Genomic DNA, 22,406 nt, shown 5'->3' with positions numbered 1-22,406 from the left:
TGGACTCACATGGACCTGGGTCACAGAGTTGGAAGTATGGGAAGAAGGGGAGGAAGAGAGAGGAAGGAAGGGAAGGGGCAGTGAGGGAGGGCCCCTTCCTGGAGGGGACAAGCCTGCCCAGGGACAGCAGGGTGCCTTGTGATTGATTGGATGGCTGGCTTCTTAGCCTTGGCAGGACTGAGTCCCCTGGACTTACAATCAGCCCAGCAACAGGGGAACAACGAGAGGCAGAAACTAGAACCGAAGGCTTGTCAAGCTCCAACCAGAGAATCCTATGTGTAGGGGGGTCTTGGGACTGAAGGGCCTCATTAAAATCAACTTAAATTAAAATTAAAATTTAATTTGGCAAGTTAAAATCAATTTCATTTGTTTCACATTAAAGAAAATCTGAGCTCTCTCCTTTGGTTCTTGGTTTGACAGGACTTTTAGGGGGAAAAGTGTTCCTTGGGTGAATTAGAAAGTGGAGGAACTATGTCAGAGTAAGGCTTGACCTGGAGACACAATCCTCTTGGGCTTAGGTTGACAAGGGAGGCTGTGGACTTCCCTAGACTAACTGTAACCAGAGAGGCTCTCTCAGGTTTGTAACACACAGAAGTTTCATACTCACAAGGCCCCTCTCTGGCTGGGTCAGAACTATTTGTTAATGCATACATTAAAGCACAGAAGGGAGAAGGGGTCCGTTTTTCTACCAGAACTGTTCACATCTGTTCTAGGCGGTGGGCCTCCAGCCTTTTCTTGCAACTTGTTTATCCTTATAACTCCATGCAGTTGCATCTGGTTGGTTATAAGGAACAGTAATCCTTTAAGCAAGAAAAAAAGGAAACTCTTCTACTCGCTCTATCCTATAAATCTTTATTTCTAGATATTTTATTTTAAATGTATGCCAGTTTTCTCCTTGTCAATTCCGAAAGCTTCTTAAGCCAGTGTTTTTCACAAGCACTAAGAAGGTTCTGCTATCTCCTTATTGACTCTATATAGGCTCTTTGTCCCCTCTATGAGAAATCAGTCAAGAATGATATGATTTAGAAAACAGACTTGTGGTTGCCAAGGGTGGGTGGGAGAGTGGGGGAGGGTTGGATTGGAAATTTGGGATTTGTCGATGAAAACTAGTATGTATAGAATGGATAATCAACAAAGTCCTACTGTATAGCTTAGGGAATTAAATATCCTATGATAAACCATAATGGAAACGTATATGAAAAAGAATAGCACATACTTCAATATTCTTGCCTTGAGAACCTCATAAACAGTATGAAAAGGTAAAAAGATATGACACTGAAAGATGAACTCCCCAGGTCAGCAGGTGCCTATTATGCTCCTGGAGAAGAATGAGAAATCACTCCAGAAAGAATGAAGAGATGGAGCCAAAGCGAAAACAACACCCAGTTGTGGATGTGACTGGTGATAGAAGTCAAGTCCGATGCTGTAAAGAACAATATTGCATAGGAATCTGGAATGTTAGGTCCATGAATCAAGGTAAATTGGAAGTGGTCAAACAGGAGATGGTAAGACTGAACATCAACATTTTAGGAATCAGTGAACTAAAGTGGACTGGAATGGGAGAATTTAATTCAGATGACTATTATATCTACTACTGTGGGCAAAAATCACTTAAAAGAAATGGAGTAGACCTCATAGTCAACAAGAGTCTGAAATGCAGTACTTGGGTGCAATCTCAAAAACGATAGAATGATCTCTGTTCGTTTCCAAGGCAAGCTGTTCAATATCACGATAATCCAAGTCTATGTCCCAACCAGTAACACTGAAGAAGCTGAAATTGAACAGGTCTATGAAGACCTACAAGACTTTCTAGAACTAACACCCAAAAAAGATGTCCTTTTCATCATGGGGGATTAAAATGCGAAAGTAGCAAGTCAAGAGATAACTGGAGTAACAGGCAAGTTTGGCGTTGGAGTACAAAATGAAGCAGGGCAAAGTCTAACAGAGTTTTGCCAAGAGAATGCACTGGTCATAGTAAATACCCTCTTCCAACAACACAGTAAATGACTCTAAATGACATCACCAGATGGTCAACACCGAAATCAGATTGATTATATTCTTTGCAGCCAAAGATGAGAAGCTGTATACAGTCAACAAAAACAAGACTGGTAGCTGACTGGCTCAGATCATGAACTTCTTATTGCCAAATTCAGACTTAAATTGAAAAAAGTACGGAAAACCACTAGACCATTCAGGTATGACCTAAATCAAATCCCTTATGATTATACAGTGGAAGTGAGAAATAGATTTAAGGGCCTAGATCTGATAGATAGAGTGCCTGATGAACTATGGACGGAGGTTCATGACATTGTACAGGAGACAGGAATTAAGAAAAAGAAATGCAAAAAAGCGAAATGGTTGTCTGAGGAAGCTTACAAGTACCTGAGAAAAGAGAAGCAAAAGGCAAAGGAGAAAAGGAAAGATATACCCATCTGAATGCGGAGTTTCAAAGAATAGCAAGGAGAGATAAGAAAGCCTTCCTCAGTGATCAATGCAAAGAAATAGAGGAAAACAATAGAATGGGAAAGACTAGAGATCTCTTTAAGAAAATTAGAGATAACAAGGGAACATTTCATGCAAAGATGGGCTGGATAAAGGACAGAAATGGTATGGACCTAACAGAAGCAGAAGATATTAAGAAGAGGTGGCAAGAATACACAGAAGAATTGTACAGAAAAGATCTTCATGACCCAGATAATCACGATGGTGTGATCACTTACCTAGACCCAGACATCCTGGAATGTGAAGTCAAGTGGGCCTTGGAAAGCATTGCTACGAACAAAGCTAGTGGAGGTGATAGAATTCCAGCTGAACTTTTTTAAATCCTAAAAGATGATGCTGTGAAAGTGCTGCACTCAGTATGGCAGCAAATTTGGAAACCTTGGCAGTGACCACGGTACTGGGAAAGGTCAGTTTTCATTCCCATCCCAAAGAAAGGCAGTGCCAAAGAATGCTCAGACTACCGCACAATCGTAGTTATTCCACACACTGGCAAAGTACTGCTCAAAATCTCGAAGCCAGGCTTCAACAGTACAGAAACCAAGAACTTCCAGATGTTCAAGCTGGATTTAGAAAAGGCAGAGGAACCAGAGATCAAATTGCCAACATCTGTTGGATCATCAAGAAAACAAGAGAGTTCCAGAAAAACATCTATTTCTGTTTTATTGACTATGCCAAAGCCTTTGACTGTGTGGATCACAATCAACTGTGGAAAATTCTGAAAGAGATGAGAATACCAGACCACCTAACCTGCCTCTTGAGAGGTCTGTATGCAGGTCAGGAAGCAACAGCTAGAACCGTACATGGAACAAGGGGCTGGTAACAAATTGGGAAAGGAGTACATCAAGGCTGTATATTGTCACTCTGCTTATTTAACTTATACACAGAGTACATCATGAGAAATGCTGAGCTGGAGGAAGTACAAGCTGGAATCAAGATTGCTGGGAGAAATATCAATAACCTCAGATATGCAGATGATACTTCCCTATGGCAGAAAGTGAAGAGGAACTAAAAAGCCTCTTGATGAAAGTGAAAGAGGAGAGTGAAAAAGTTGGCTTAAAGCTCAACATTCAGAAAACTAACATCATGGCATCCAGTCCCATCACTTTATTGCAAATAGATGGGGAAACAGTAGAAACAGTGACAGACTTTATTTTGGGGGGCTACAAAATCACTGCAGATGGTGACTGCAGCCATGAAATTAAAAGACACTTGCTTCTTGGAAGAAAAGCTATGACCAACCTAGACAGCATATTAGAAAGCAGCGACATTACTTTGCCAACAAAGGTCCATCTAGTCAGAGCTATGGTTTTTCCATTGGTCATGTATGGATATGAGAGTTGGACTATGAAGAAAGCTGAGTGCCAAAGAATTGATGCCTTTGAATTGTGCTGTTGGAGAAGACTCTTGAGAGTCCCCTTGGACTGCAAAGAGATCCAACCAGTCAATCTTCAAAGAAATCAGTCCTGAATATTCACTGGAAGGACTGACTGATGCTGAAGCTGAAACTCCAATCCTTTGGCCACCTATTGTGAAAAACTGACTTATTGGAAAAGACCCTGATGCTATGAAAGATTGAAGGTGGGAGGAGAAGGGGATGACAGGATGAGATGGCTGGATGGCATCACCGACTCAATAGACATGAGTTTGAGCAAGCTCTAGGAGTTGGTGATGGACAGGGAAGCCTGGCATGCTGCAGTCCATGGGGTGGCAAAGAATTGGACATGACTGAACTACTGAACTGAACTGACATGAAAAAGACTATGTACATATGTGTGTGCATAACTTAATTACTTTGCTATACAGTGGAAATTAACACAATGTTGTGACTCAGATATACTTCAATAAAATAAGTTAAAAAAAAAAAAAAGAATGACAAGACTGACCAGGGGTTCTCATTCTGTTTTTCAGCCCCTCTCCACCTGAGAACCTCATCACGAACGGCGTGCTGGTGGTAACTGTCCTTCCAGTCTCCTGTGGCTCTAGGGCCACCTGTGGCTGCTCCTCTCAGAGAACAGAACTGTGGGAAGGAAAACCAGGCCCAACTTGGACCCTTGCCCCAGAGCCCGCTAGGAGGCAGGCTAACTGAAGCCAGACAAAGGGAGCCAGGGCGTGGTGGGGGCAGCAGCTGGGCTCCTGCTCCTGGGGAGAAAATATCTGGGCCATCACCCCATCTCCCACAACCATGTCCTAGGAACCCCTCAATAAAAGCACCCACTAGTCTACAGCCTCCTCCCAGAATCAGTCTCATCCCAATTTTCCCCAACTCCAATCCCTAAAAGCATGAAGTTCAGAAGTTAAAAGTTTCCCATAATTAGGCTGTTAGTATAGCCATTTTAATTCGATGCAGCTAAAGCCTCAGGATTCAAGGAGCTCTCTCCCCGCAAGATCAGTCTCTGGGAATGTGTGGCCTGGTAGAGCATCCCAAGCAGCATGGGCTCAAAATGACCCCCCTTCCTCTGTTTCAGTCTCGACAAATGTCCTGCCTGGAGGTTTGTGCAGAATCCAGGAGGCCAAAGAAGAGGAAAAGTGAGCCCTGGGACCGCTTCTGCCTGCTGGCGGGTGGGAGGGAGGCCGGTGCTGTTTCCTGACTCTGTCAGCATCAGCGTGGCCGCTCCATGGTCGCCCGCGGCTCGACGGGGAACCCAAAGCTTGGCTGAGTCCTCGGGATCTTCTTACCCTCAGGGGTCATGAACCCCTGTCCTTCTCACTGCCCTAAAAGGAGGCTGCTCTTCCAGGCCCCCAGGTGACCCTCAGAGCTTCCCAGCCTGGCCAGCGCCCTGGGCCGGGATCAAGGGCACAGCACTGCCTATTTGTCCATACTGATCTGCGCTGCAGCCTGTCAGACCAGGGATTCCCTGGGTCTAGCGCAGTGGTCAGCACCCAAGGCAGGTAGGGCCCCTCTAGATGCACCGCTTCCTCTAATCAGACTCCAGTTCATAGAGTTCTAGCATTTTATAGCTGACAGGGACCTAACGGATCCACAGCTACGAGACCCTCCAGTTCAGCGCTCCATCCCATCCCCCCACTCAAGCCCTGCCTGGAAAGAGGAGAGCCTCAGAGCCCCCACAGGCGGAGGGAGGGGGAAGGAAGAGGCTCTACCCCTAAACTGGCAGAAAGGGGGCTGCTTCCAGTGCAGTGGGAGGGTGATTTGGGGGTACCTTGCAGAGAAGAAGGAGGATTAGTCCAGAGAACTCAGCATCTCAGATGTCATGCACAAGCCTGTTGAAGTGCAAGTTCCAGGGCCCTGCCCTGCCCTTCAGAACAAGGCTCTGGGGCATTTTATCCAGTGCCTTGGTCATTCTAAACCCCTATCCCGGGCACCTCCAGCTAGGCCTTTTAGTGGGCCATGTGAAGGTGGGAAGCAAGAGGCTTCCTGGGGGTCTCAGCCCTCGCATCCTCTCTTCCAGAGAAGGACCTCCTGGTGACAGTGACGGAGTCCTTCGAGCACACCCAGCGCGTCTCACCCTGCCTGGAGTCCTGCTGCTCAAACCCTGCCTGCTTCCAATACCCCAAATACTTCCAGCCCGAGGTGCACGTGGAGTTGCCCAAGAGCCCGTGGATCTGTGAGGTAGGGGCTGCCGAAGTATGCTGGGGGTAGGGGACTGGGAGAGGTGATTGGGGGTATAGGGGACTGGGAGAGGTGGGGGGGGTAGGGGACTGGGAGAGGTGGTGGGGGGTTATAGGGGACTGGGAGAGGTGGGGGGGGGATAGGGGACTGGGAGAGGTGGTGGGGGGTTATAGGGGACTGGGAGAGGTGGGGGGGGGGTAGGGGACTGGGAGAGGTGGTGGGGGGTTATAGGGGACTGGGAGAGGTGGGGGGTATAGGGGACTGGGAGAGGTGGTGGGGGGTGGGGGTAGAGGACTGGGAGAGGTGGTGGGGGCATATAGGGGACTGGGAGAGTAGGAGGGGGTATAGGGGACTGGGAGAGGTGGGGGGGATAGGGACTGGGAGAGGTGGTGGGGGGGTATAGAGGACTGGGAGAGGTGGTGGGGGGGTAGGGGACTGGGAGAGGTGGTGGGAGGGTAGGGGACTGGGAGAGGTGGGGGGGATAGGGGACTCGGAGAGGTGGGGGGGGGTAGGTGACTGGGAGAGGTGGGGGGTATAGGGGACTGGGAGAGGGGGGTATAGGGGACTGGGAGAGGTGGTGGGGGGTAGGTGACTGGGAGGGGGGTTATAGGGGACTGGGAGAGGTGGTGGGAGGTAGGGGACTGGGAGAGGTGGTGGGGGGGTAGGGGACTGGGAGAGGTGGGGGGAGTGGGGGACTAGGAGTGGTGGGCAGCAGAAGGAGCCCCTCCCCCTCACACACCTGCCCTCCTTCCAGCTTTGCTGCTGTGCGGGCCAGAAGGGCCCTGTGTGCCAGTCCCTCCATTGCCTCCCCGACGGCCAGGCGGTGACCTTGCCTGTGGTGAGGGTCTGGGGTCTGGGAAGGGGCCCCTGAGCAGCTTAGCCTGGAGCTCCTGTGACAAGGAGATGGGGAGAGCCTGGGGGGCCGTGGAGGAGGAGGATTCCTGGTAGGGTAGAGAGTCTTGTGGGGTAGGAGGCTTCTGGGCTGTGGTGTGGAGCCAAAGACAGTGGCTGAGTCCAGGATGGTGGGGAGGGTCACATCCAGAAGAGAACATGTGTGTGTGCCCACACGCACACGCGTGTGTCCGGAGTCAGGTCGGGGTGGACAGTGTGGTGAGTCTCCACTTCTTTGGTTGGGATCTCTTGGCTCTAAACTTGTCATCCCTGACAAACATTTCATCTTTCACTTCCCAGAATGAGAACTGTGAATTACACATGAAGTCTACACCCTGGTAAAGTACCCTCTTTCTGTCTGGCCCTCTGACTCATTTCTCTTTAAGGATATGGTATCTTGTGGTTTTGATTTGCATTTCAGTGATGGCCAGTGATGTTGAGCATCTTTTCATAGGCTTACAGGCCATTTGTGCATCTTCTTCAGAGAAATATTTATTCAAATCTTTTGCCCATTTTAAAGTGGGTGATTTGCCTTTTATTGTTGACTTGTAAAATTTCTTTGTATATTCTAGATACAAACCCCTTGTCAGATATATGACTTCTAAATATTTTTTCCTATTCTGAAGATTGTCTTTCACATTCTTAATAGTGTTCTTTGAAGCACAGAAATTTTCAGTTTTGGTGAATTTCAGTGTATGTATATTTTTCCTTTGTCACTTGTGCTTTTGGTGTCATATTTAAAACACCATTGCCTAATCCAAGGTCATGAAGATTTATTCCCATGTTTTCTTTTAAGAGTTTTATAGTCTTAGCTCTCACATGTGAGTCTATGATTGATTTTGAGTTAATTTGTATTTATGTGAATATATATGTATATATTATGAAATAGGGGTCCAACTTCACTCTTGGACTCTTGGCATGTGGATATCCATTGTCCCAGCATCATTTGGTGACAAGATGATTCTTTCCCTCTTGAACTGTCTTGGCACCCTTGTTGAAGATCAAGTGACTGTTGCTTCCATTTACAGTCTGACAGCTATTTTGTGCTCGGTCAAGTTATTAAGCCCCTCTAAGTCTCATTTTTTTTTCATCTGTGAATTACAGCAATACCAAGGGCATGGTCCATGGTTGGGTTGCTTTTGAGGATCCAGTGAGATAACCCATGTGAGGAAATCAGTGATCTAAGAAGTGGGACAGACTGAAAATATCAACTAATGTTGTTATTATTATTGCTGTTGGATTATTCATTCCTTGTTGAGACCAAGGGAAAATTTCCTGACAGCTGTGTCTGCAGGCCTGTACTAGACACAGAGGGAATGGATGGGACAGTCCCCAGATTCTGCCTTCAAGGAGATATGACCTTGTTAATTACGCAGGTCACTAAGACTCGGGTCAGAAATTGTCGAGGTTCATTTGCCTGGGGAGCAGGGCCTTGGAGGATGCAAGGGATGTTGGTGGGCAGAGGAAGGAGGCTCAGGACCCATATTGCTCCTGGGCTCTGGGAGCCAACGGACCCTTCTAGAAAGTAGCAGGAGGTGAGGCTGGACAGATCAGGTGGGGCTTGGATGCTAGGCCATAAGCCTAGACTTGCTCAGGTCAGGGATATGATAAAAAGAGGACAAGGGTTGGACATGCTTCTGCCCCACCCGCCTTGTAGACCTGTAGGGGTGACAGGATTACAGCAAGAATGTGAAGGAGGAGTCTTACTCTGGGAGCAGAAAGGAATATGAGTAACATGAGAACAAGGCCTCGTTTATCCAGCTCAGGAGAGCCCTTATGGTACAGCCTTATTCAGAAGTGTGTGTGCTCAGTCATGTCTGACTCTTTGAAACCCCGAGGACTGCAGTCCTCCAGGCTCCTCTGTCCATGGGATTTTCCAGGCAAGAATACTGGAGTGGATGGCCATTTCCTCCTCCAGGGGATCTTCCCGATCCAGGGATTGAACCCACATCTCTTGGATTTCCTTCATTGGCAGGTTCTTTACCACTGACCACCTGGGAAGCCCTTGCCTTATTCAGAGGTATTGGCTAATAGGGTCTCAGGGACCCTTGTCACCATGTCTGGCCTCAGGCTCTAGCAGGTGCCTGGGGGACGCCTTCCAGGACTTTCCAGAACTTATTGAGAAAGCATAGGGTTCAATGAATACCTAATAGTGTTAAGTACCTGCTCACAGTGCACCAGCTAAGGCTTTGAGGGCTTTACATTTGGTGGCTCATTAAGTGTTGGGAGTCAAGCACGATTAGCCCCATTTTACAGATGAGAAAGCAGAGGCCCAAGGTCACAGAGGTGACACCTGGCAGAACCAAGTCTCAAGCCTAGGTCCACCTGACCCTAAAGCCATGTCTTCTCCATGAAGATGGAATCTACAGGCCCGCTCAGCCAAGGTCCTCTGTCCCCATAGTTCCCAGGTGTTGGACGTGCGGCTGGGCTTCAGCCTGTGCCAGGCAGAACTGGAGTTCCTGCAGAAACGGAGGGTGGTGGTGGCCCAGGCGCTGAAGGAGGTGCTGCAGCTGGAGGAAGACCTGCGGGCAGATGAGGTGGGTGAGCAGAGGTCCACTCCAAGTCAAACCTGTCCTTCCAAACTGTGCCTGCCAGCTGCGCCCTGCAGTCCCTCCCGTGCCCCAGGGTGGCACTGCCTTTCCCGTGGTCCTTAGTGCCAAGGTTCCAGGCTCCCAGCTGAGGGCTGTGCTTCGTCACTGTAGGATATGATTCAGTTGTGTATTCACAGGGGCAGGGAGGGTAGAGGAGAAGGAAAGGAAGGAGCCCAGCAGCTCCTCCCCTGAACTGACATCCTGAGACAATGAGTGATGTTCTAGCTACACGGGACCACATGGCCTCCTTTTCCCAGCCGGGGAAAGCTTGAGAGCTCCCCTAGCTCACACATGCCACACACCGCCTCCGTAAGCCGTAGGCCCTTCATTCTTTAATTCTCTCTTCCCCCAAATGTGTGTGCATAGGCACACACACACAGAGAATGAACCACAGTCCGGGACTAAAGACAAGCAGCTTCCACGTGCAGGGCCAGCTTCTGTGCACAGGGCAGACGACAGAGCCTCTGTGCCCTCTGTCATCTCCCTGGTGTGGGCCTGAGGCCCGCACTCCCCTGAGCAGCAGTCGGCCCTCCAAGAGTCCCCCTTCTGAGGCTGAACACGGTGCGGACAGAGGCCTTGTCGCTTAGGAAGGCTGTGACGGGGCTTCGGCTGACAGTAGTTCTCACAGTCCCCACTCAGATGAAAACAAAGCAAGTCTTGGTAAAGACCCCACACCTCCCTCTCCCATCTGTAAGGAAACATACCAAGGGCATCTTAAAGCTATGTAAGCCCACAGGTGACAACCTTGCTCCTTCCCATGTCAAAAATCCATCTGTTCCTGCTCCGACACATACGGTTTATTTTGAGCACATACCATGTGCCGAGCCTGGCCTTGGTGCTCTAACATCAGATCCCCTTATAGCAGATACTGATTTACAGCCATTAAAGAATCACACTGGTTGGATTTTTGAGCAAGTCACCCAGCCCTCTGGCCCCAGTTCGTCCTCTTAACTGAGGGCTAGATTCACAGTGCTAAGAGCTCCTATGTGACTTTCTGATTTACCAAGCCTGACACCAGCCATTGGGTAGAGAGTTAAGGTCCAGCTCTAAACCTACCAAGTGGCCTGACACTGTGTGAAAAGCAGTTTTCAGGTTGCTCAATTCCCCCCGCCCCTGCTCTCTGTAGCCTGCTTTTCCTCCTCCACTGTTCTTTCTAAGCTCCTGTCACTCCAAGTCTTCTCCTGTCCAGCCTCACCTCATCAGCCTGCCTCCATGTGCCCCCAGGTCCCGCTGATAGCCATTATGGCCACTGGAGGTGGAACAAGATCTATGACCGCCATGTATGGCCACCTGCTGGCACTGCAGAAGCTGAACATCCTGAACTGTGCCAGCTATATCACCGGCCTGTCTGGGGCCACCTGGTAAGAGCGGGGACCAGTGTCTGGTGAAGCCCAGAGCAAGCAGCCAACAGGTTGGCCAGGAGGGGGTTTCCAACAGGTTGGCCAGGAGGGGGTTTCTGGTGAAGCTCCTCCGCCCCAAGATAGAGTGACTCATGACAACTGTCATCACTCATAGCTGTGTGGCCTTGGGCATACAGCTTAACTTCTCCAAGTCTCATTTTCTGTAGCTGTAAAGTGGGGATAGTAACAGCACTGACCTCGTGGGATTGTTGCAAGAAGCTCCCCCAGGACTGGGTACACAAAGGACATGTGTTGGCCATGACTTCCATTTACTACGGCAGGGGCCCAGGAGTGCGGTGGCCAACCATGAGTGAACCACTGCTGCCACGACCCCATCCTGCCGGGGAGAGGCAGCTGTCCTCTCTCAGGCTGACCGTGCCAAGTCTCCTGGGGTGGGGGGAGCTGGCCCCGCTGCCCTGGCTGCCCACAGAGCAGCCCAGCCCGCCCCGTGTGCCCCCTCTGCCCTGTGGGCTGCCTTGGGCTCCCGGCTCCTCACTCTTGCCGGTGAGCGGGGAGTGTGAGCCCTCAGCTCTGCCGCAGGAGAGGCCAGTGTGAGGACAGCTTCTTCATGGATGCCTGTGGGGGGGCCCACAGAAATGTTTGAATTTCTTTTAAGATCAGGAAAAATGAACTTCTAGGTTGAAGAAAATGTTTTAATAAATAATATTACTATATTTGTCTTTACACAACAGTCATAAAAGATAATTTTTTTTACTATTTTTTATGGTGGAAGGGGCCCACCGAAGTCATGAGGCAGCCCTGCTCTGGGATGACCCAGGCCTCGTGACTGCCCAGAGCCTCTCAGCCAGAGCTGAGTCCTATTCTGTGGGAACTAGTAAGCCCCAGAACCTTCCAGGCCCCAACCTGTGCCCCTCATCCTGGAGGACTCTGGGTAGCTTTCATTTGAGTGGACAGATGTGAGGAAAGCCAAGGGTTGCTGATACACCAGAGGCCCTGAGGCTTCAGCCCAGAGGGGACAGAGTATAGCTGACAATTACTGGCATTGCCTCCGCACCAAGTCCCGGGGAGACTGTTTCCCATGGACCCTCTCATTTCTTCCTAACAAGACTATGAGGAAGATGTTGTCATTATGCTCATTTTACAGCTGGAGAAAGGAAGGAATCGGCTCAAGGTCACTCAGCTAATGAGTGGCTGAGCTGGGATTTCAACCCAGGTTGAGTCCAGGGCCTACATTCCCAATCCTCACTGATAAACTGCTGCCCATGGGAAGTGGGCTAAGGAGACAGACCTGCTTGCATCGGGGTAGAGGGGTGTCTGCCTCCTCCTGGCCTATCTCTGGATCAGGCAGGATACCGGGAGGAACCCAGGCCGTGCTGGGGTCGGGGTAGGGTGTCTCCTGGCCTGGGAAAGCACTGGGAAGGATTTTTTAAAAATCAAAATCAATCCTTTGTAACATCTTTGAAAGCTTTTTTAAAGTATAAAAGTAACCGCGTGAAACTAATGGAGAGCAGGGTGCTTTTTTGTTGAAGAACTCTCCTGCAAGGCAGAGGCCGTGGCTCAGACAGTTGAGCAGCTGTAGGCCAGTCCCCGTGGGGAGGGGGATCCCTGGGTGCTGTCCTGACCTGGACTGAAGACAGCTGTGTCCGGGCCAAGCAAAGGCAGACAGAGGCAAAGACCCAGGGCTGGGGATCTCCATCTTTGCTCTCCTCCTCCTCACTGCCCACATGGAAGTTAAGAAGAAAAAGGGGAAATGAATCTTTAGCTAGTGTCATAATTATAGAAATTAATGTGACAGAGTAGAAAGTCTAGAACGTGGAATCTGCCAAGCCTGGGGTCAGTTGTGCTAGTGGTAAAGAACTTGTCTGTCAATGCAGGAGATGTACGAGACGCGGGTTTGATCCTGGGTTGGGAAGATCCCCTGGAGGAGGGCTTGGCAACCCACTCCAGTATTCTTGCCTGGAGAATCCCATGGACAGAGGAGCCTGGTGGGCTACAGTTCATGAGGCCACAAAGAGTCAGACACGACTGAAGCGACTTAGCAAACACAAACCCAGGGCCAAATGTTGGCCCCACCACTGTATGGCCCACCACTTACTTCGGACCAGATACTGTCCTCACCATTTTATATTAATTCATGTCATCTTCATAGTAATGCTGTGAGGTAGGTACAATTACCATCATTCTCCCCAGTCCACAGATGGGGAAACTGAGGTGAGGAGCAAGTAGGTGACTTGCCCAGATCACACAGCTGGTGAGTGGCAGAGTCTAGTTTTGAACTCGGGCAGACCTGGGCCCAGAATCCTCACTGTTAAACAATGTACTTCACCTGGCACATGACAGACAGTCAAGAAATAGCAGCAGTTGTGACGCTGAGTAAGACTGTTCTCCCCTTCACTGCCAGGCCTCATCCCCTTTCCTTCAGGCTCCTCTCCTGGCAGGAGAGCATTTCCCATGACCTGCCCACCTTCTTTCCTGCCAGAGTCCAGGGCCCATCAGACCAGGCCTGGCTCAGCTCTATCAGCCACGCCTCTCTCTCCAGGACCATGGCCACCTTGTACCGTGACCCTGACTGGTCCTCCAAAAGCCTGGAGCGCGCCATCCTCGAGGCACGGAGGCATGTGGTCAAGGACAAGATGCCTGCCCTGTTTCCCGACCAGCTCCTCAAATTCCAGGAGGAGCTCCAGCAGCGCAGGCAGGAAGGCTACAAGGTCACCTTCACAGACTTCTGGGGCCTGCTGATTGAGGCCTGTCTGGGGGATGAGGTAGGTGCTCAGCTGCCCTTGGGGCCCAACCTGCCCGGGGCTGATGCCCAGCCTTCTGCCTTCATGAGGGCATCGGGAGGTACGTCACAGCGTGAGGGAGTTAGACCTGCGTGTGGGTGCATCCTTGGGCTGCAAGAAGCTTGAGGCCTCAGAACGCCTGATGGAGCCAGACGGTGGGATTGTCTTCCCACATCCTTTTAAATATGACGGAGGCCCTCCCCTGGGGGTGGCTTTGGTGCATCCCTGTAGAGAGGCAGCTTTTCCTCTGAGAACCTGTGAGAGAAAATGGGGAGGGAGCTGTCAGACTGTGATACAAGCCTGACACCAAGTGGAAGAGAGAGGGAAGAAAGGCTGGGTGGAAGCATCCTAGTCCACTGTGTGGTCTCTTGGAGAGTCCTCCAGCCAAGCTGGCTGTCAGAGGAGTCTGGCAACCCGCCCCCGACAGAGTGGGCCTGACTCAAGACCCCCCTGTCATGGCCTGGGCCCCTTCTCATGGCCACCACACAGAGGAGGAGCTCAGGGAGGTTCCTTCCGGCTTTGCTGTCCGATGATCTGAGCAATGTGTGCTCATGAAGAGAACCTACTTGGACTGGGCCCCGGTTGCTGTGAGACCCATGTCTGCCATGGGGGGGCAGTGGGATGCCCGTGGGATGCTGTGGACCCAGACATTGCAGTGAGCTCAGCTAACACCTAGACACCTGACGGCATGGGACCCAGGGAGGAACCAACTTTGGCTGTTGCTTGACGCCAAAATAGGGCTTCCCACCTAATTTCTATCCAGGCCTAGGACTGTCTGCCCCATTCCCGAATGTGTCTGAAGAGTTCTGAATTCAAATAAGAACTTGCCAGAAGGAAGAGGGACAGCAAATTATTTTCTAGTAGACCCTCTCTTCCATAAAACACAGAAAATTTGAGCAACCAAGGATGGCCCAAATCTTATCTTCAACATTCATTCATTCCCTCATTCATTCATTCAACAAAATTAAGAACCTCCTGCATGCCAGGAACTATGCTAGGCAGTGGGGATTCAGACTGCGGCCCTCACAGCTTTCAGTGGATCCCTGGCCCTTTTTGATAACCCACCATCTACTCTGTCCCCATGATGGAAAAGGGCAGGCAGAGGCTGAGGGTGTTGGCTTTTGGTTTCCAGCAGGACAGGGTTTGAATTCTGGCTCTGCTCTGTGCTATTCCTTGAATGGGGATTTCGTCACTAAGTGGTAGCTAGTATTTCTAACAGTGGTTACTGTCCCATGTGATGAGCAGGAATGTGCCAAGGCCTTTGACATTAGAAGTCTGGGCATCATCCAGGGTTTGGTGTGGAAGGGAGCCGAGGTTTCCAGGAAAGCAAGTCTAGGGCTGCAGGAAGGAGGCCTCTGCTCTTCCACTCTGGCCAAGGCAGGGGCCTCTTTCCCTCAGGACCCCTCGATAGTGAGTGTGGGCTGGGCTCTTCCCTGGGTCTGCAGTGTCTTCTTCTTCCAGGATGATCAGCTCCATGGTACCTGCATCTCTGGGCCCAGCTGTGATAGGCATCCTGCTGGTCTTTCAAAGGAGGCTTTCATCAGTCCTTCCAATCAACCCTGAATATTCACTGGAAGGACTGAGGCTGAAGCTGAAGTTCCAATACTTTGGCCACTTGATGCAAAGAGCTGACTCATTGGAAAAGACCCCGATGCTAGGAAAAATTGAAGGCAGGAGTAGAAAGGGGTGACAGAGGATGAGATGGTTGGATGGCATTACCGACTCAATGGACATGAGTTTGAACAAACTCTGGGAGATAGTGAAGGACAGGGAAGCCTTGCATGCTGCAGTCCATGGGATCTGAATGATTTAACAACAGTTGTTTGACCCACACATGTGTGTACCATCCCATACAGGTTCCATGGTCTTCACACACTTGGACAGCCATGGATGTCAGCCACCAGGCAGTTGCTTGGTCTGGGGTTAGAGCCTGGCCTTGTCTACACAGGCTGATTCACCCTGGGGGGTGGCCTATGGTCTAGGAGGATCTGCAGGACACTCACTCTGATTAGACTGCACTGTGCTTTGGGGACTTAGAACTTGATTGCCATCTGATGCCCAGTTTCCAAGCCTTTTGTTTTTAAAAAGGAAAAGTCTTTTTTCTTCTCAAACAAATTTGAGATCCCAGCATGCAAAGCAGATTTCTTGTTTTTAATGGAGCTGGTCTAGTTTGAGTGAGGTGGAAAATGATGAGGATGACGGGGGGCAGTGGCGGCCTCCTCTACCCCTACGTTCTCATTCTGTGGTCCCTGAGACATGAGGAGAACCCTGGGACTCTGAGGGTCAGCCCTAAACTGCAGACCCAGTCCCACCAGGTCTGTGTGTCTGGGGTGGTGAACAGCCCAAGGAGAAGTGAGCATTTTCTGGGTGCATTTTCAGAGCAGGTTTGGCTGGTGTCAGCTGAGACCTCCACAGAAGCCTGGTGGGCTCAGGAGCCAGGAAATGGGCTGCCAGAGGTCCAGACTGTTCTCTATTTTGCACTGCTTCCAGGCAGCTTGTCTGCTTCTTCCCCTTAACCATTATTTTTCCCCACAGAGAAATGAATGCAAACTGTCAGATCAGCGTGCTGCTTTGTGCCAGGGCCAGAACCCCCTGCCCATCTACCTCACCATCAATGTCAAGGATGATGTAAGCAACCAGGATTTCAGAGGTAACACTGGTGACTAGCAATTTTATGAAGGGGTTCCTTCTCAGCAGGCAAAGGCACTCAGTACCCCCAGCACACACCTCTCCACCGCACCTTTGCCAACCTCCGCACCAAAATACTGCGCTGACAGCTGAAGAAGTCCACTCTACTCCCTGCTTCTGCTCAGATGCATGTAGGGGATGGGTTGCAGAGTCCTGGGGTTTCCCTGAGCAGAGCTTTGATGGGACAGAGGAAATAAAAGTCGTCAAGAGAAAGAATCCTAGATATTTCTTAAGCTGCCGGATGGAAGGACTCTAGAGACCTGCCCTACTTCCGGGTCCGTTTTTGGTCCTGGTTTATCCCATTTTGAAGAGCAAATAAGCCTGTACAGGTTGCCAAACTGTCTCGTGGGCCCTCAGAAGCCGGCCACGGGCGCCCCCTTGTGTCCTGCAAGAGGACTGCGGCCTCCCGGTCCCAGGCTTGAGGCACGGTGGGCGAGGCCGTTTCGGCGGCGGGAGGCTGACATCTGCCTTTCTTCGTGTGCAGAGTGGTTCGAGTTCTCCCCCTACGAGGTGGGCATGCAGAAGTATGGAGCCTTCATCCCCACAGAGCTCTTCGGCTCCGAGTTCTTCATGGGGAGGCTGAGGAAGAGAATCCCAGAGTCGCGGATGTGCTACATGCTAGGTGACCCCTGGCTGGGGGAGGCCCCTGGGAACCCCACCCCATGCTGAACAGGCCGTGCCTTGATTAGAGGACTGACAAAGAAACACTCTCTGTTCCCCCCAGGATCTTGTTCCAGGTGCAGGCGCTAGCGTGGGTTTTTCCTTGGGCATGTGACCCTCCTGGCATCTGTCAGCATCCCTCATCCCAGGAGAGGCTCCTGACCTAACCTGAGGCTAGCCTCCCAGACTGCCCTGATCTGCCTGTGACCCTTTGGGCCCAGAAGGACCTAACAGGGTCCCCGGGGTCACTGGGGACCAAAGGGGACTCTCCCAATATCATTGTCTCCGTTGTCTCCCTGGTGTCTGTTCAGAACCAGACTGGGAGTGGCAGGCTGAGATGGAAGTTTCTGGAACTTCTGCCCCTTTCCTCCATCTCCAGCTCCAGGCAGCAACATGCCTATTTCCAGGGGTTGACTCTGCTCCTGGAATCTAAGAGGCCAGAGGGGACATTAGGGTGAAGACAGTCTCTAGGGAAGCCTGGCCCAGTTTCACTATGCTCCCAGGTCCTCCAGAAGGCTGGCCCATTGAGTGCAGGAGCCTGACTGTGACATCCACTCAGAGAGTCATCCCCTTCAGAGCCCTAACTATACCCATCAAAGGGAGACTGCAGAAAACAGACCCCTCTCTACAGCCTCAACAATCAGTTACACCCTTACTTAGGCTGGTCGTCTGCCTTCCTCTACCTTCTATCTACCCCAAATCCAGCCCTCTTGGAAAGTCCCACTTAAGCCCTGTTTCTTAAGGGAAGTCCGCCCTGAAGCCCACAGCCCTCAGCAGCCTCTCCTTTCTCTGAACACCTTTGCTATCTGGTATGTGGCTCAGAGGTCTGTAGGTAAGACGCTGGGGCATGGACTCTGTTATTAGCTGCTCAAAGTTGGCCAATTTACCTAACCTTCCTGAGCTTCAGTTTTCTCATCTGTAAATTGAGCTTAAGAGTAAAACTAACCTTATCAGTTCAGTTCAGTTGTTCAGTCGTGGCTGACTCTTTGCAACCCCATGGACTGTAGCCCGCCAGGCTCCTCTGTCCATGGGGATTCTCCAGGCAAGAATACTGGAGTGGGTTGCTATGCCCTCCTCCAGGGGATCTTTCCAACCCAGGGATCTAGTCCATACCTCCTGAATTGGCAGGTGGATTCTTTACCCACTGGACCACCTGGGAAGCCCCAACTGCCCTCTCCCAGTTCCAAGAGGAGAGTGGAAAAGAGCTGAGTCATTTATGTCGAGCTGCTCCACAAGGAGAGGGAAGTCAAAGCCTGTCCCGCTCCCTGAGCATCCTGACTTGGAGAGTCATCAAGGCCAGTGTTTGGGTGGGCCTGGAGGTTCCTGGACAGAGCTGCTCATGGTTGGTCCTGCCCCTAGGTTTGTGGAGTAGCATCTTCTCCCTGAACCTGCTTGACGCCTGGAACCTATCCCACACCTCGGAGGAGTTTTTCCACCAGTGGACAAGGGATAGAGTGCATGATATTGGTGGGTGACCTATTGGCCTCCTCTCTTGGTTGGGAGACATAGGGGTGGGGAAGTGGGTCACAAACTGAGGACCAGACCACCTGCCTCATGTTTCATCATCAGGCAGCTAGGGCTAGAGAGTCTTCCCTGCCTGGAGAGGCAGGTGACTCTAGATGGACACACTTGTGCCAGCTCTGGCCTGGCTGGGGTGGGGGGTAGGGGGATGCACCCTCCAGTAGGCTTGGCAGAGCTGCACGGCACCCGGGAAAGCTGAAGAGGGTGGGGATGTATGAATGCTGCTAAAGGCTGCCCTTCCGGACTCTGTCCTCTTGGAAACGCCTCCTCACCAATCACCCTGGCTCCCTCTCCGCTACCTTACTCCTGTTGCATGTCTCTCCCCTGGGTCCTCCTAGCTCTGATGCGAAAGCCTTGAGAACCAGGCAAGAGAGGTGTGCACTGCACTTACAGTGGACCTCTGGGTGCGGGGCGCCCAGGCAGTGCTTCACCTGAGCAGCCTGGGGACCCCAGCCCTGTGACCTCCATCCCACCCCCCTCCACCTGCAGAAGACGAGCCACTCCTGCCTGAAATCCCCAAATGTGATGCCAACGTCCTGGACACCACAGTGGTGACACCAGCATCCTGGCTGTCCAACACTTTCCGCGACATCCTCACCCACAGGGCCTTTGTCTCCAAGTTCCACAATTTCCTGCTGGGGCTGCAGCTGCACACTGACTACCTCCAGAACAGCCAGTTCTCCATGTGGAAAGGTATCCCTACCTGCTGCCTCTGTTTGGAGGAAGGAGAAGTGGGTGTAGAGGCTGCCAGGGAGAAAGGATGAGAAAACACTTCTGCCCATGTTCATCTGGCCAAGTGGCAGGCTCTCCCCATGGTGTATTCTGAATTTGGTGAAGCTTTGAACAGTGGGTGGAGTAGTGGTCTATTTAATTAACTGAATCTATGCTATATCTCTATATAGCATCTGTATAAGAACCCCAGCAGGTAGAAATTGGCCCCATTTTACAGGTGGGGAGTGTGTGGGTTCTGACTTTCTACAGCTGTGTTCTGGGGGCCCATTTTATGTGGGTGTGGTCCCCAGAGTTGGGCAGGGATGGCCCAGTGAAAGATCCTCCTAACGGTGAGTGCAGAGCTGGATCTTAAATTGTGTTCTGGCAGCTTCCACTCCAGGCCCCCTCCCACCCTGCCAAGGCTCTAAGGTTGATGTTCCACTATCTTTGGTATTTTACTTGGCCATGGTCTGCATATGGCTGCTTGAGCCTGCAGCCATTTTTGTCCTATCTGGGGCAAGAAGGGCAGATGGCTCCTGGTCCACAGTCTGCACTCATTTATAGGATCCTCTTAAGCCCCTGCTCCCCACAAGCTCTGTGGCTGAGGCTTTGTGGGCTTTCTGTGCATATTCCATAAAAGACTTGCTAAACCCTTTCAGTTCAGTTCAGTTCACTCAGTTATGTCCAACTCTTTGCAACCCCATGGATTACAGCATGCCAGGCTTTCTTGTCCATCACCAACTCCCAGAGCCTGCTCAAACTCATGTCCATTTAATTGGTGATGCCATTCAACCATCTCATCCTCTGTTACCCCCTTCTCCTGCCTTCGGTCTTTCCCAGCATCAGGGTCTTTTCCAATGAGTCAGTTCTTCGCATCAGGTGGCCAAAGTATTGGAGCTTCAGCTTCAGCATCAGTCTTTCTGATGAATATTCAGGGTTGATTTCCTTTAGGATTGACTGGTTTGATATCCTTGCAGTCCAAGGGCCTCTCAAGAGTTTTCTCCAACACCACAGTTCAAAAGCATCAATTCTTCCGCGCTCAGCTTTCTTTATGGTCCAACTCTCACATCCATACATGACTACTGGAAAAACCATAGCTTTTTTTTTTTTCCTAAAACCCCATAGATAAGGCTGTTCTTCCTCAGGCCACCCAGCAGGAGCACTGGGACTCACCGGGCACCCTGGTGGAGGGGAGGGTGGGAGGCCAGGCTGAAGTAGAGGAGCTCCGGGCAGGGCACCAGGTGCCTTTGACCACCGGCTGAGATCAGGAGGTCAGGAGTGAGGATAACTGGAAGCCTGACTTTCAGACACGGTGCTGGACGGCTTCCCAAACCAGCTGACAGGATCTGTGAAACACTTGTGCCTGTTGGACACCGCATTCTTTGTCAACTCCAGCTACGCGCCCCTCCTCAGGCCCGAGAGAAAAGCTGACCTCATCATCCACCTTAATTACTGTGCTGGCTCCCAGACAAAGGTGAGTGCCGCAGAGAAAGGCTCCCACCCCACTCCCCACAGGCTCCTACACTTAGCATCAGAGTTGCTCAAGCCACTATGCAGGGGGTTAGGTGGAGGTTATGATGCAGGCTAGACATCCAAACCTCAGGGGGCAGCCCACTGGCCCTCATGTGATGGGACCGAGGTTTACTAGATATCCCGAGCTAATTCCAATTTTATTCTTACATTAAAGCATTTCCCATATTTGGAAATTCTTCCAGCTATAAAAAGAAAAAAAGAGTTTTAAAAAATACCTTAATAGAGCCCAGTCAATTCTAAAGTATTGTACCATCCGAGGAGTTTGTAATGTCCTAGTTTCAAAATGATCACACGATTCCTCCAACCCCAGAGTATGAGCCTCCATGTAATTACACCAAAGAGTTAGGACCAGAAACTTTTTAAAAATTTATTTCCTTTTGAAAATTTCTGGGTTTTCAAGGGAAAGACACTGGTTTTTGGTCTGTCTTAATACAGTCCTATCCTGGGGCCAGGGAAAGGGCATGAAGACAGACGACAAGGATGACACCCGTGATAATGACTGAAGTTTGTAAACAAAGCTTACTTGATCCTTGTGCCAGCTCTTGGAGGTAGATGGTAACTGCTGTTCTTCCCATGTTATAGGAGAGGGAGGTGACACACAGAGAGGGCCAGTGGCTTGCTTAAGATCGTACAGCTGGTGAGCACAGAACAGGGAGTAGAATGAAAGGGGTACTCTGCCGTTCTTGTTACATCATGTTTACAAAGATGCCCTTTCTGAGTTCTCTCTGGCCCTGTGGCACTTTGTCAGTTTCAAATCCCATGCATGTCCTGCAGGAGCCTGGCCAGGCACGGCTGTCACCCTCTCCGGGGGCACCCACAGCTCCAGGTCTGGGTTTGAGTGAAGCATCATCAACGGGCTTCTGCCCATTTTACCTGGGGCAGGAGCCTGTGGCTGGACACACCCCAACCTACTGCCTCAGGCTCTTCATCCTGACCCAGCTTTGTCCTAAAAATAGCACAGATAGGCAAATCAGGAAGCTGGAGCTAAGAACTCTGTGTTTCTGGTCCACCCTCACCCCTCCTGATACTCACACGAGGTCCTCCTGTGCTGTTCTAGCCCATGAAGCAAACCTGCGAGTACTGCGCCGTGCAGAACATCCCCTTCCTCAAATACGAGCTGCAAAAGGAGGAGGATAACCTCAAGGAGTGCTACCTGCTGGAGAACGCCCAGGAGCCCGACACCCCCATCGTGACCTTTTTCCCACTCATCTGCGACACCTTCCAAAATTACAAGGCCCCAGGTAAGCTGCGGTGAGCTCAGGTCCCACCCGCCCCCGACCTTGGACACAAGTTCTTAGATGTGTGCGGTCTTCCAAGAGCACTAACAGATGGAGCTTGGCTTAGCTCCAGTCTGAGCCAACCTTGGCTTTGGCGAGAAAGGACAACCCCCCAGGCCCCAGGCCCCAGCGATGTCCAGTTCCGCTCTTTCAGTCATTCACAGCCTGGAATGTGCTAGTACCATGGCGATCCTGAGATACGCAAGCTGTCCCTGCCCTGGGGGACTGGGAGATGTGTGTGCATGTGCGTGTGCGAGTGTGCAACACGTGCCTGTATTCCTGCGAATGTGCCGGGGTGGGCCTCGCAGAGAGGGCCAGAAACA

General features: G+C 51.0%; 1 protein-coding gene across 2 annotated transcripts in view; it reads left to right on the top strand.

Moving 5' to 3' along the window:
• Positions 1–22,406, top strand: part of PLA2G4E (phospholipase A2 group IVE) — an 82,335-nt gene that overhangs the window by 54,320 nt on the left and 5,609 nt on the right. The window contains exons 6-19 of one of the 2 annotated variants that reach the window (XM_069596082.2): positions 4,411–4,453; positions 4,968–5,028; positions 5,910–6,070; positions 6,825–6,908; positions 7,262–7,299; positions 9,363–9,498; positions 10,777–10,913; positions 13,453–13,675; positions 16,229–16,343; positions 16,866–17,003; positions 18,401–18,508; positions 19,052–19,255; positions 20,581–20,747; positions 21,864–22,047. In XM_069596082.2, the coding sequence (XP_069452183.1) occupies positions 4,411–4,453; positions 4,968–5,028; positions 5,910–6,070; positions 6,825–6,908; positions 7,262–7,299; positions 9,363–9,498; positions 10,777–10,913; positions 13,453–13,675; positions 16,229–16,343; positions 16,866–17,003; positions 18,401–18,508; positions 19,052–19,255; positions 20,581–20,747; positions 21,864–22,047 (1,799 nt within the window). Of the gene's footprint in view, positions 1–4,410; positions 4,454–4,967; positions 5,029–5,909; positions 6,071–6,824; positions 6,909–7,261; positions 7,300–9,362; positions 9,499–10,776; positions 10,914–13,452; positions 13,676–16,228; positions 16,344–16,865; positions 17,004–18,400; positions 18,509–19,051; positions 19,256–20,580; positions 20,748–21,863; positions 22,048–22,406 lie in introns of those variants that run through there. The other variant, XM_069596083.2, reaches the window with a different exon arrangement.

The sequence above is a fragment of the Ovis canadensis genome, chromosome 7 (assembly GCF_042477335.2).
Source record: "Ovis canadensis isolate MfBH-ARS-UI-01 breed Bighorn chromosome 7, ARS-UI_OviCan_v2, whole genome shotgun sequence".
NCBI lineage: Eukaryota > Metazoa > Chordata > Mammalia > Artiodactyla > Bovidae > Ovis > Ovis canadensis.
The sequence above is the reverse complement of the archived record's forward strand: the minus strand, read 5'-3'. Positions and strand labels throughout refer to the sequence as shown.